A 13,236-nucleotide genomic window follows, 5' to 3' on the forward strand; every position below is an offset into this window, starting at 1 on the left:
TACCACTCTTTGTGAACAGATGAAATGTTTCATGTTTCTAAATAAAATTGAGTGGAAAAAATAAAAATACCAATTTTATTGCCTAAAATACAATAATATAGCTTGATCATTTTGCAATAAAAAGAATACATGTAAGTCAAGCTTTCTGCTTGGCTTAACATCATTGTGGTGTTGACTATTTTTTGGATTAAAGTATTAATAGTTGGACAGCAAAAGTAGCCTAGAAGGAGTTCAATACCATTATTATTTTATTATACAGAATTTGAATCAAGATGAGGTTTAAAACGCCACTAGAATCTTTCTGGATAGATCATATTTACAGACCAAAGAAGGTTTTTTTATTTATTGATTTATTTTTTCTTAAATACAAAATGTAATTTGGCTTATTGGCTGCTCTGAGGACATTCTTTTATCAAATAGTCTTTTTTTTTTTATTTTTTTTTTTTAGTTTATATACTTCAGATAACGATTATTTGATGACTAATTTAGTTGACGATTATTTCAATAAATGATTAATTACAATTAACCCGATTAATCGTTTCAACCCTATTTTATCTATCAACTTTATGCTTATTTAAGTGATTGAAGCATTTATTCAGGGAAAACTTCAACTCTCTTCAGCCTGTTTATTGATGGCCCATCGTGTCTTTAGGTTCAGGTGACAATTCACTATGAAATGTTACTGTTCGCTCCTTCCAGGCCCAACTCGTCTATAGTTTCAAGCTCCAGTGTCCTTAGCTTTGTAAATTAAAAGAAAAAATATGCAGAGCTTCTCCCTGCATACGCCAATTTAAATGAAAAAGATTTTTACAAATGCAAAAACAACATATCCCTCTCAGTTAGCTATAAAAATTGACGTCAGTGATGACTTGTCCTAATGGTGATTTCAGTTGGACGACTTACAAAGCCGATCACATGAAAGAGATCAGCTCTCTTGGATTTAGCTCATCTAATCTGTTGCTCTTTGTGGTCAAGTGACTGTATTATGCCTTTCCAGCTGCCTAACTAAAAACACAGTTCATATTTCATCACCTGTTTTCAAGCAAATGCATTTATGAGCTGCTTAATGAGCGGACCTGTGTGTTTCAGGCACAAACGCGTCTGCCTTCGATCAGCTGGTCCTGACTTTGGCCTGGGACCGCGTAGACATTGCCAAGAATCACGTGTTTGTGTACGGACAGCAGCTTCTGGTATGTCTATGGATTTGTTTGCATGTGTGTGAGAGAAGGAGCCACGGCTCCCAGGGATGTTTGCTCAGCTAAAAACCTTCGGACTCACCCAGAACGACCTCAGAGTCCCCGCTGGCTGCGGTTTGTAGGGCAGGCTGCCAGGAACTGCTTGTCTTGACTGTAACTTGAACCCCGTTACATTTGTCTTCATAAGCGACTCTGCAGGCCTGTGTTTATTTTAAAACTGGAGTCTTGCGTAAATGAGAGGATGGATATTTATTTTGCTTTTCTTTTTTTTTTTTTTTTTCCAATATTTTTTGTTTTCTAAATACTGTTTTGCTATAAAAATACATTTCATAACTGATTTTTGTTTGTGTTTGTAGGTGAGCTCTTTGGAGCAAGCCATGCTGGACGCTCTCGTCATGGACAGGGTGGACTTTGTGAAGTTGCTCATAGAAAACGGCGTCAGCATGCACCGATTCCTCACCATCAGTCGGCTGGAGGAGCTCTACAACACGGTAGCCTTGGGAAACGTGCCCTACTTCATCAATAAATAAGAACCCATAAGTAGTTTTTATTTATTAAATCTAATCTTTTTTCCAGAAACAACCTCCCAACAACCCAACTCTCCTCCACCTGATCAGAGACGTTAAACAGGTAGTTGTTCAGGGCTCCTTATGGCTTCGATCGGTTGATGTGAAGCGGGACTTTGCTAACATTTTGTGGTTTCCGTATTGCAGAGTAATCTTCCCCCAAACTATAAAATCACTTTGATCGATGTGGGCCTGGTCATCGAGTTCCTGATGGGCGGGACTTACAGGTGCAACTACACCAGGAAGCGCTTCAGAATCATTTACAACAATCTCCACGGCAACAATAGGGTGGGTGAAAAGAGAAGCTAATTCTGGTTCTGACCTGCTAGATATAACTTTTCAAGAGAAGTATTGTCTTTTATTACATTGTTGTCATTCGTTGCAGTAATATTAACATGAACAATACAGTGTAGGGCTTGGTAACTATCTAACTCATCAAATGGGTGACTTCAGTACATTAGCTAAATTAGCATTCAGTTGTACCGCTAAAATCTCCTGGATTTAGTCATCTAAAATACTGCTTTTTATTTATGCTGTCCTGGGATAAATTGTGGAGAAGAGAGCAAAAATAATTCTATCAACCATATACAAGGTTATTTATTAAGGTTTGCAGACATCATTAATTAGTTAATTAATGTGGAGAAAAGGGACTCTGGTAATATTTGTGTTTTGCACAGAGGTCTGGACGCCACACCGCGGGTCCCGGCTCTCATCTGAGAAAGAATCACGAGACTTTCAGCATGCAGGCCGACAAGAAGGAGAAGACGAGACACAATCACTTCATCAAGACGGCGCAGCCATACAAGCCCAAGGTAAACCCCGAGGCTTTTTCCAAACATGTTCCTGAAAATAAAAAGGTTTTCAGTCTTTCTAGTTCGATGAAAACACCGCTAAAGCCTTGCCTTTCTCCTCAGCTGGAGAGTACTGCTGAGCAGAACAAGAAAAGAAGCAAGGAGGAGATCGTGGACATTGACGACCCGGAGACCCGCCGCTTCCCCTACCCTTTCAACGAGCTCTTAGTTTGGGCCGTGCTCATGAAGAGGCAGAAGATGTCTCTCTTCTTCTGGCAGCACGGCGAGGAGAACATGGCCAAGGCGCTGGTGGCTTGCAAACTCTGCCGCTCTATGAGCTACGAGGCAAAGAAGAGCGATGTGGTGGACGACACCTCCGAGGAACTCAAAGAGTACTCCAAGTGAGGTCGCCTAACACTCAACATTTTTCATCAGACGATATTCCCGCATTAACAAACTTCCATGGCGCGTTTCAGCGAGTTCGGGACCCTGGCGGTGGACCTGCTGGAGCAGTCGTTCAGGCAGGATGAGACCATGGCCATGAAGCTGCTGACATACGAGCTGAAGAACTGGAGCAACTCCACGTGTCTGAAGCTGGCCGTCTCCTCCCACCTGCGGCCGTTTGTTGCTCACACCTGCACCCAGATGCTGCTGTCAGACATGTGGATGGGACGGCTGAACATGCGCAAGAACTCCTGGTACAAGGTTCATGCTCCATCTAGATCTTTATTTTTGGTTGCAAGCAGAAGGCTGGGTGGACTTATAGTGGGAAACCTGCACCTTACATTGAACTATTATTATTATTATTGCTCATTAATGTTGTTGTTGAACACTAGTTGGTATTGTAGTTAATGATGAAAAGCATCATTTATGATGCTTTTTTTATGATGACCTTTTATAGTCATTTGAATGAGTATTTATACACAAATAATTCATAAATCCATGTTATAAGTGGTCAATGTAATGTCTATTTCAAAAACTACTTGCATACTGATGGTCAATCAAATTAGTCAAGTTTATTCGCAAAAGCGGATCTGGTTGCCTTTTAGTTTTCCTGTCAGTAAAGAAATGTGCAAATCTCAATAAGTCAGTGCTGAATCGATAAATCGGATTAATCAATTGTCAAAATAATTGACAACTAATTTAGTAATTGATCAATTGTGAACTGGAGCATACAGACTTTTAAAATAAATGACAATTGCTGGAAGAATACTCCCACAGAGCAGTGATTACACCAAAAGTGTACAAAAATATGTAAATTTTGCATTTACAAAATTGAACTGAATTGATTTATTGTATTTTATAATGTATTTTTAATGGTGTAAGCTGGCTAAATGAAAAATTTGCAAAATGTGCCAGTAGTTTTATTTGATTTAAATAATTGATTTACTAAAAATAATAATTGGTTGCAGCCTAATTAGGATTTTTATCAGTTCATTACAGTAATTGAGTTAGACATAGGAAGCTCATATCTACATTTATTATGTTCACAATATTAAGTTTTTATTTCTGTAAATTTAACTGATCATTACAGCTAAAGAAAAAAAAAACTGAACTTTAGTATTAGACCATTAAAAAAATACAGAAATGTTCTCAAAGTATATTCATTCGAAACAAGGGTGTTGGCGTGAAAACATGCCGTTTTCTGGAAAACAGCATGTTGGACTCATTAGCTCAACGCCAAAATGATGAAATCTGTAATCATTATAATGGATGAAGTTCCCTTTAAAACCAAAACAAAACACTTTCTTTAATGATGCTCTTTATCCAGAAGCAAGTGTGCATAGTTGATGCTGACAAATCTAGCAGCAGCCACCCACATGAGTGTGTATCCTGCAGGTGATTCTGAGCATCTTGGTGCCTCCTGCCATCCTGCTTCTGGAGTACAAATCCAAAGCAGAGATGGCTCACATCCCTCAGAGTCAGGACGACCACCAGATGACCATGGAGGACAGCGAACACAACTTTCAGCACATGACCGAAGACATCCAGATGGTAGGATTTGCTCCTCATGATTTGTCTGCTGCAGGTTTCCTCAACGGCAAAAACCAATCCAGATTTTTGCAGATTTGAATGAAATGCTGTTCTGTCACTTGAATGGTCGTCCAACGCGGCCTCTCTAACCTTTTGCACAGGATGTCTTCAAGGAAGCCAGAACCCACGAGCACCTGGAGGTGAAAAACGACATGGAAAAACAAGTCCGCTCCAGAAAGCTGCCTTTAACGAGGAAGATCTACGCCTTCTACCACGCTCCCATTGTCAAGTTTTGGTCCAATACGGTACGAAATGAATACAAAGACATTTACTGCTTTTTTGTTTGTGTGTGTGACTTTTTAATCCGTAACACATCCTCCTGCATGTCAAATGTCAGAATTTTGGCAGGTTTCACTCACTTGTAGGGTGCAGCCGTTTTTGTCATGTTGCGAAAACAAAAGAGTAATCAGTCGGCTCATTACGTGTGAACACAATCCTCTATAAGTAGGATTCCGCACATTCACCTCGTCTTTTCCCACCTGGGGCTATTTATAGCCTGGAGCTGTTTCCCTGGAGCCTGGGATCCAACGCGGCCGGTTTTATCTGCAAACATGGGCAGTTTTTCAGGTTGTTCAAGTTTGAGAGGCGTCGATAAGATCGCTGAACGCTGGCCGACATAATACAGCCTCAGCCTACTCTTATCTACATCAGCTGTACCTGCTTCCATCCCGATGCCAGCACCAACTCTACACCATTGACTTATGTGTCACCGGTGGGAGAGTGACTGATTTTTCCATCACTTCAAGCCTCACACGTCAAGGTTCAGCTGCTTTAAAAACCGTGGACCTGGTCAAAGAGGAAAAACGAGGTTGACAGATTTTTTTTTTTCCCCACAGTCTGCACTTTGATATACCCAAACTGTGACTTGGTGAGCCAGGACTTCAAATTATAGCAAAGGAAATGAGCAAAATGAACAATGATTTTTTTTTTTTACACACGCGGAATTACATTCAAATGAAATTCTGATCCTTTGAATTCACTTCACAAGATTCAGTTCAGTTCAATTTATTCTTGTTGCATCAATTCCCAACAAATGTCATCTCAAGGCATTTTACAACACAAACAGGTCCACTTCATGTTCAGTTTTGCAGAAGTATATCAAAAGAATCCAATAATATTCAGTTAAAAAGATCCAGTTTGATTCTGGTTGCCATACAGTGGATTCAGTCTAAAATCCACTAATTTACACAAATATGTAGTAACATTTTGGCTAAGAATTAACACAATTTTATAGCAAATTTACTTTGTACATTTTTGTTCTTCTGATCAGTTTCAAATGTTTTTAAAAATCTGCAATTAGTGTTTTGGCCACTAGAGGGCAAGTCAAGAAGCTTTTTTTTTTTTTTTTTTTTTTACACTAACAGGTTAAATATTTAAGTCATTTAAATATGACTTAAATATTTTTGTTTTAATGAAGTTCACTATTGTAAAATTTGAAATTAATATATGAGTAACCTCTACTCTCTTGCCTTTAAGCTGATTTTTCTTTTTTTTTTGCCAGTTTAAGACAAAGATTAACAATCCCTCAAAACAGTTTTATTCTGCTAAATGTGCTGTCTTTGTAGTTTTGATAAAAGCTGTGGTGAAAATTCTAGTAAACTACTGAAGGGTTAAAACATTGACAAGTCTCCCTTTGCAGTTCAATAAAATAGTCCCTATGCTGAGTTTTGAGACCACAATTATCAGTAAAACTAGAGTATTTGCTGCTTTCATTGGGCTTTTTTTTCCTGTTAGAGAATCTATATGAGACATTTCAATGAGAAGAGGAAAGTTTTTGTTGACACATTCATCAAATTATATGTAAAAGATCAACTAATTTCCTGTCACAAGTCTTATCACCTTTTTGTTGCCTTATTTCCCGTTTAAACGTTCTTCTGTTTTATTTGCGTCCCTTTGCTTCCTTCGTTTCAGCTTTTCTACCTGATCTACTTGATGTTGTACACGTATGTGGTCCTGGTGAAAATGAGCGACCTTCCTTCTCCTCTAGAATGGGTGGTCATCCTCTACATCTTCACCTCCGCTATCGAGAAAATCCGCGAGGTTTGTGGAACAAAAGCGTGCACCGTTGCAGTCATCATACAAAGACTTCATATTTCAGCAACACACCAGTCTGACTGTTTAGGAGCTTTTGTTGAGAAGTTGTTTCCCTTTTGTGTTTTTCAGATGTTTATGTCTGAAGCGGGCAAAATAAGCCAAAAAATAAAGGTGTGGTTCAGCGAATATTTCAATGTGTCCGACTTCCTGGCCATCGTTACGTTCTTTATCGGTTTCGGACTGAGACTGGGTGGAGAGCCCACCTTCATCCCTGGGCGGACAGTCTACTGCCTCAACATCATCTTCTGGTATGTCCGACTCCTGGACTACCTGGCCGTGAACCAGCAAGCTGGGCCGTACGTCATGATGATCGCTAAAATGGTGAGCACATTCGTTTGGACATTTGAAACCTTAGTTCAGCATGAAAAGCGTTATTGCAATAATAAGCTTTCATTTGTGTAGAGCAGGTATTTAACATTTTTGGCTTTTCTACCCAAGCAAAAGAAAAAAAATGAGATAAACCCCCATTAAAAGTAGCCCAAATCTTTTCATAATAAGCAATTAATCTCATGACAAACCAAAATGATCTTGTTAATTTCTAATCTGATTATTAATATTTTTAAATTTTATCATCTGTTCTGTTCATGGTATTGGTTCTAAGTGGGTTTTTATTTCCCTTTTATTAATTGTTTTGTCATGTTTTGAATATTTAAAATATCTTCCAGTGCTGTTTTCAAAATTGAAGTTTGTTTAAATTGGCATTATTATGCCATTGTCAATATATTATCTGGAAATGGTCTCAAAACAGCAATGTTATCGTTTATCGCAATAATTACTGGGGCAATTTATCATCCAGCAAAATTTATGTTGACAGGCCTGCTGAATACAGTATATTGCATCATAATTGTCAGGCAGTATTAATGTATGCAATATCACCATAGCAAACAACTACTTGGATGCAACATTTGGTTGGATATTGTTTTCCAATTGCTGTGAAATAAAATTTTCACAGCAAATTTTATTTCTGTACTATGGCTGGAGAATAAATGACTAACGATGTATATCAATAGACATATGATCAATATCTATAGATAATGGATTTGATAGAATATTCAATATATAAAATATTCACTGAACTCCGATTCAGAGCATTCTGGGAGATGTAGGCAGAGGAAAGATTAGCTGCTCACAGTGGGATAAGCCAGGTTTGTGGCACTAACTAACTCACTAGCCCTTTTGTTACCTAGCAACAACCTTTTGAGCAACTTGCGCAGCAGCCGTTTCAAGTTTTGCCTCCGTGCCTCATAACTGCCTTAAAATGAAAAACAACAGCAGGTTTGGCTGTATTTCAAATATTTAAATCAAAAAAGGAGTCGATAATCATCCACTGACATGAAACGCATATATCGTGATATGTTTCTCATCCATATCAAGCCCTCGTCTGTAGTACATTTGGCTTTTACTGCCCTAAATAATGTCTGTTTTTCGTGGCCAACATGCTAAAGCTGATAAAGTGAATGCTCCTGATTGCATTTACATCTAAAGTTGATGGACTTTAAACTAAGAATAATATACCAGTTGACGTTGGTCTCATGTTGCATTTACTACTTTGGCATGTCTTTCAGGTTGCCAACATGTTTTATATTGTGGTAATAATGGCCATTGTACTGCTGAGCTACGGCGTCCCGAGAAAAGCTATTCTATACCCCAACGAGGAGCCCAGCTGGACTCTGGCCAAAGATGTGGTTTTCCAGCCGTACTGGATGATGTACGGAGAAGTGTATGCCTATGAAATTGATGGTAAGCATCGACTATGTTGGGGGGAGGGGAGATGGTTACCTAACTTCTCAAGTTCTTGTCAGCTTATTCAGCGCGTAACTTGTCGTTGTAACTGGCTTCTCCTCTTCACAGCATGTGCCAATAACAGCGAAGTCAAGAACCTGTGTTCAACCATAGTGTGGCTCACGCCTTTCCTGCAAGCAGTCTACCTCTTTGTACAGTACATACTGATGGTCAACCTCCTTATTGCCTTCTTTAAGTGAGTGCAAAGTGTTTTCATAAATGAATAACGTAGTTGACTTTTCATAGTGAGCTCCTTGCTGTTTTATTTGGATTGTTTCCATTCCTGGTAACGGGGGCAGTGCGAGGTGTTCAAACACTATTAGATTCAAGGTTATTGTAATCAGAGGTCGCGCTAGACTTTTTTTTGTTACCTGTCATTTTGACCGACAGCATTAAAAGAAAATCGGTCATGTTCTATTTTTACCCGTCACATTACAATCAAATTAACATAAGGCTATTTGGCTCCATTTTTATGTGCTTTAGTTAATATTTACCTAGTTGAACCTGAATCCAGATCCTATCACAGATGAAGCAGATAATGCATCTAACTTTTCCTCCATAGAAATCATTACTGATATAAATTTGTAATAAAAGTATTACTGATTGTACTTTAAAAATTAGGTAACTTTATGTTATTAAAGGCAAAGTTTAAACAGTAATGATTTATTGGTTAATGTCAAGTTGTCATAACAAAGACATTTTGAATAATGTCAAACTTTGTATTAAAAATGCCATAATTTACCAAACAACAGTCATAAATATTCATGAAGGCTTATTCATGTTCATGACAGGTGTTATGTCATGTTTAGAAAAGTGTCATGTCAGTCTTATTCACCCCCCTTCAAATAAAGTGTTACCGCGTAAAGTCTATCATGTCTGCCCATGTACACCAGTCAATTATAACCTGTCAAATGACCAACAGCCTTCAAATTTTCTCGTCATTTAAAAAAAAAAAAAGGGGGGTCATATAACGGAAAATATTCCGTTAACATGACCTCTGATTATAATGTGCTCTTTGCTTTGCAGCAATGTATATATACAAGTAAAGTCCATTTCCAATCTGGTGTGGAAGTACCAGCGCTATCACTTCATTATGGCTTACCACGAGAAGCCTGTCCTCCCGCCGCCCTTCATCCTCCTGTGCCATATATACTCACTCTTCTGCCTGTGCAGAAAGAGGAAGAAGGAGAGCACCTACGGACCAAGTAAGGATCTTGTTTCTGGAAAAGAAATAAACCAATATATGTCATTTTACTTATTAAAACCTTTGGTTTTTATTTTTCGCAGAGCTGTTTCTCACTGAGGACGACCAGAAGAAACTTCATGACTTTGAGGAGCAGTGTGTGGAGACGTACTTTCACGAAAGGAATGATCAGTTTCACTCGGGCAGCGAAGAGCGCATTCGTCTTACCTCTGAAAGGTGAGGCTGACTTAGGCAGTCGGAGGATGAATATTATGTGTTTATTTTTCACAATACATGATGCATAAAAGTTCACATAATGTTTTTAGACGCACTTATTAAAAATACATGGCGAATTTCTGATCTCATGCTAGCAATTGTTAGTTTGTTTTTGTGTGTAATGGTGGCAATAAGAAATTGTTTTTACAACTGCAAGTAGCTCATCAGCATCTCAGTAGGTCAAAAAATAACCTGAATGATGAACCCTAAATCCCCAGAGAGCTGAAAATTAAAATTCATGGTTACAAAGCAGAACTAAAGAGCAAAGAGAGAAGGAGGAAGAGTCTCTTACCCGTCTCAAAATTATAACCAAGTGGCCAGACAGAGATTTAAAAAGCAGAAAAGCAAATTACCTGGATTAGCTTACGAACTGGGGCTGCAGCTAACGATTAGTTTAGTAAGCAATTATCTGTATTAATTATTCTGATGATTAATTGGATTAAATAGGTTCATTCTAAAGATTTTTCTTTAGAATGAATTGAATTTAGAATTTTCTTTTTCTTTTCTTTTACACTAAAGGAAGAGAAAGCATCTTAATCCAAAACAACTAAATGTTGTCGCAACTTGATACAAGTTGCGACAACATTTAGTTTCCTTTTTGGGATAATTGAAGTAAATGGTAAACAGACTGAAATAATAATATAGGACTTTTTCAATCATTTTGACTGACGAGGTTGACATGTGACAGGAAGAGTCTGGAATTGAACCTACAACGGTCTGATTGCAAGACCACTCTTCCCACTGAGCCACATCGGGGGGGCGATGTTGTTCAATTGAATTGAAAATAGGTCATTTTGAGTCTACTTCTGATGACTAAAATATTCATATTAAATCGTAATGCCGTGCTACAGTAAACTCTAATAAATTCTCTCTACTTTTTTTGTACTGCTAATATTTTGTGTTTTTACCTCGTTGGCCAAGTTTGTTTTGTTACCAACGGTGGCTCTCCTGTCTTGTTTCCAGAGTTGAGACGATGTGTTTGCAACTGAAGGAGGTCGGGAACAAGGTGAACTTTATAAAACGCTCCTTGCACACGCTGGATTCGCAGATCGGCCACCTGCAGGACCTGTCTGCTCTGACCGTGGACACTCTGAAAACGCTGACCGCTCAGAGGGCGTCCGAGGCCAGCAAGGTCCACACGCAGATCACCAGGGAGCTCAGTTTGTCCAAGAACGTGGTCCCCAGCATCGCCCACATGCCAGCAGACTCCAAATCATCGGCGATAGGCAAGCACAGCGTCAGGGCCTACTTCGGCCCTTCGTTTCCCCAAGCGGGCACCAACATCGCGGATTCCCTTTTCGGAGTCAACGCAGGAGGAGACGGCGGGATGCAAATCCGTCAGAGATTGGGGCACAGTTCAAGAACAGAGCCGGGGCCGGACCCCGGAGCAAGCACGGCGCCAAGTCCGGAGAAGAGGAGCTTATTCGGGCAGGAACACTTTGCTGCAGAGGCTGGTTCCTCCGGCAGCACGGGCGCCATCGCATTCGTGCCGAGCGCCTCGCCCACCTCCCCTCCGGAGCGCCGTCACCAAGGCCACTCTCTCACCCAAAGCAAACTAACCCGTCCGCAAGAGCTGCGCCTTTCCGACTCGCCATCCAGCCTGCCCAACGTGCCGGCCCTCAGTGCCCAGTTCCGCATCAGCAGCACCCCCTCTCAGCCTAGTGGGGCCAGCCACCCCGACCTCGCCCAGGACGGGTTTTACCAGCAGCCGCCCCAGCCAGACGCCACCTCTGTAGAGTTCGGGGCGTTTGTAGGTGAGTACAGAAACGAAGCTCTGCCTGCTGTCGAGGAGGAGGAGAAGTGTGTGTGTTTGTATCCGACTGTAGTTGTTCTCTCCAATGAGTCAAACTTCATTCAGCCTGCCTGCCTGCTTGCTAGCGCTGTAAAGCCTCAGAACCCAAAGGGGGTGATGCGGGGGGGTGTTAGTGAGGGTTATGTAAACGAAGCGTTCAGCGATGAAGAGGGCCGATCTGCTAGAAGGTCTCCACAAACTGAAGCTCTAGAGGCATCGCTGTCATTGTATCGCGACCTTGGAAACGGTGTCCAGCCTCCTGCTGCGGTGCCCAAACGACCCCACAGACGGAAGAGGAGGGAATGTGATCCTCCAGGACGGCCAGCTTCTGTCCGCAACACTCGAAACGGGTCAGAAGGTCAACGAGACGAGAAGAAAACCGCAAGAAAGCTAAACATGAGAGGTTTGAGTTTCAGTCTGAGCTTATGGGATGCATCTGCCGGGTGCTGGGGCTTCTTTACCTGCTCTTTCTTTTCCTCTGTCTACTGTGAGTGACTTGCATGTATGTTCCTGGGTGTGGCCAAATTTCACTCAACATCAGTTTGTTTTTTGATCAAGTTTGTTTTTGAAGAGCAATTTATGTAATCATGTTATATTTTGTGGTGAATGTAAGTCATGTGGAGGTTACAGGAAGAAGTCTGATACTGAAGCTTAGATTACTTCACCATTATCAGAGAACATTTGGTATTTGTTGCTGCTCTCAAGTTGAACTAATCTCCTATTTGGACTCAGGACATAAAGACAACTTGGCTATGCAACACTCTATGCCCAAAGAGACCTCCAGCAGACAGCAAAGCCCGGCCACACCAACCAGATCACAGGTGTGTATGTTGTAATTTTTACATTTTTACAGGAATATTGAGCAGGGATTTCATTTTGACTAATATTTGGATATGATTGGTCATACGATGGCATGGTACAATAACAATTGCGGCTGAAACAATAATTGTGATGAATCTATTATTGGAAATAATCAACTAATTTAGTAATCAATTAATTGCTAACTGACTCAAAACAGGCCATTTGCCGAAAATGAAAAATATATTCAGAGAAGAATTGTACAAAATACATATACAATCCGATTATCAGTTCAAATCCACTAAAGGAATGCTGTTTATGTATTCAATAAAATGTTTTTTTTATTTTAAAAAGGAATTTAATTATTTATTTCCACTTTTTAATGCATTTCTAATATTGTATAGGAAAGTCTTAAGTAGTTTAATAAAAAAATTGCCAGTTTTATCCAATTAATCGATTAATAATTAGAATAATCACTTAATCAGTTACTAAAATAATTGTTAGTGGCAGCCCTGACAGTAGAAGAAGAATAAAGTTGATTAATTCACATTGTTGTGAAGCTCCATGTTGCAGGATGTTTTTGTGGTAAGCTTCATTAATCAGAAAGTAGGTTCATTATATGGAGATCACTGTATCTTCTTCAATGCAGACAAAGCTTCTGCATAGCGTAGCATGAGGTTAAATAATGCAGTTGCTTTAGCATTTGAGTAGCATTTGTAAATGA

General features: G+C 39.8%; 1 protein-coding gene across 3 annotated transcripts in view; it reads left to right on the forward strand.

Moving 5' to 3' along the window:
* trpm7 (transient receptor potential cation channel, subfamily M, member 7) overlaps window positions 1-13,236 on the forward strand; it is a 43,934-nt gene that overhangs the window by 22,503 nt on the left and 8,195 nt on the right. For 2 of the 3 annotated variants that reach the window (XM_008404785.2, XM_008404786.2), the window contains exons 11-27: window positions 1,090-1,190; window positions 1,553-1,687; window positions 1,773-1,826; window positions 1,910-2,050; window positions 2,440-2,574; window positions 2,677-2,954; window positions 3,030-3,258; window positions 4,393-4,548; window positions 4,689-4,832; window positions 6,499-6,627; window positions 6,751-7,002; window positions 8,247-8,421; window positions 8,533-8,659; window positions 9,490-9,668; window positions 9,751-9,883; window positions 10,886-11,676; window positions 12,447-12,535. In XM_008404785.2, the coding sequence (XP_008403007.1) occupies window positions 1,090-1,190; window positions 1,553-1,687; window positions 1,773-1,826; window positions 1,910-2,050; window positions 2,440-2,574; window positions 2,677-2,954; window positions 3,030-3,258; window positions 4,393-4,548; window positions 4,689-4,832; window positions 6,499-6,627; window positions 6,751-7,002; window positions 8,247-8,421; window positions 8,533-8,659; window positions 9,490-9,668; window positions 9,751-9,883; window positions 10,886-11,676; window positions 12,447-12,535 (3,248 nt within the window). Of the gene's footprint in view, window positions 1-1,089; window positions 1,191-1,552; window positions 1,688-1,772; window positions 1,827-1,909; window positions 2,051-2,439; window positions 2,575-2,676; window positions 2,955-3,029; window positions 3,259-4,392; window positions 4,549-4,688; window positions 4,833-6,498; window positions 6,628-6,750; window positions 7,003-8,246; window positions 8,422-8,532; window positions 8,660-9,489; window positions 9,669-9,750; window positions 9,884-10,885; window positions 12,118-12,446; window positions 12,536-13,236 lie in introns of all 3 variants that reach the window. The other variant, XM_017304044.1, reaches the window with a different exon arrangement.

This window comes from Poecilia reticulata, linkage group LG3 (assembly GCF_000633615.1).
Source record: "Poecilia reticulata strain Guanapo linkage group LG3, Guppy_female_1.0+MT, whole genome shotgun sequence".
In the NCBI taxonomy this organism is placed as follows: Eukaryota; Metazoa; Chordata; class Actinopteri; order Cyprinodontiformes; family Poeciliidae; genus Poecilia; species Poecilia reticulata.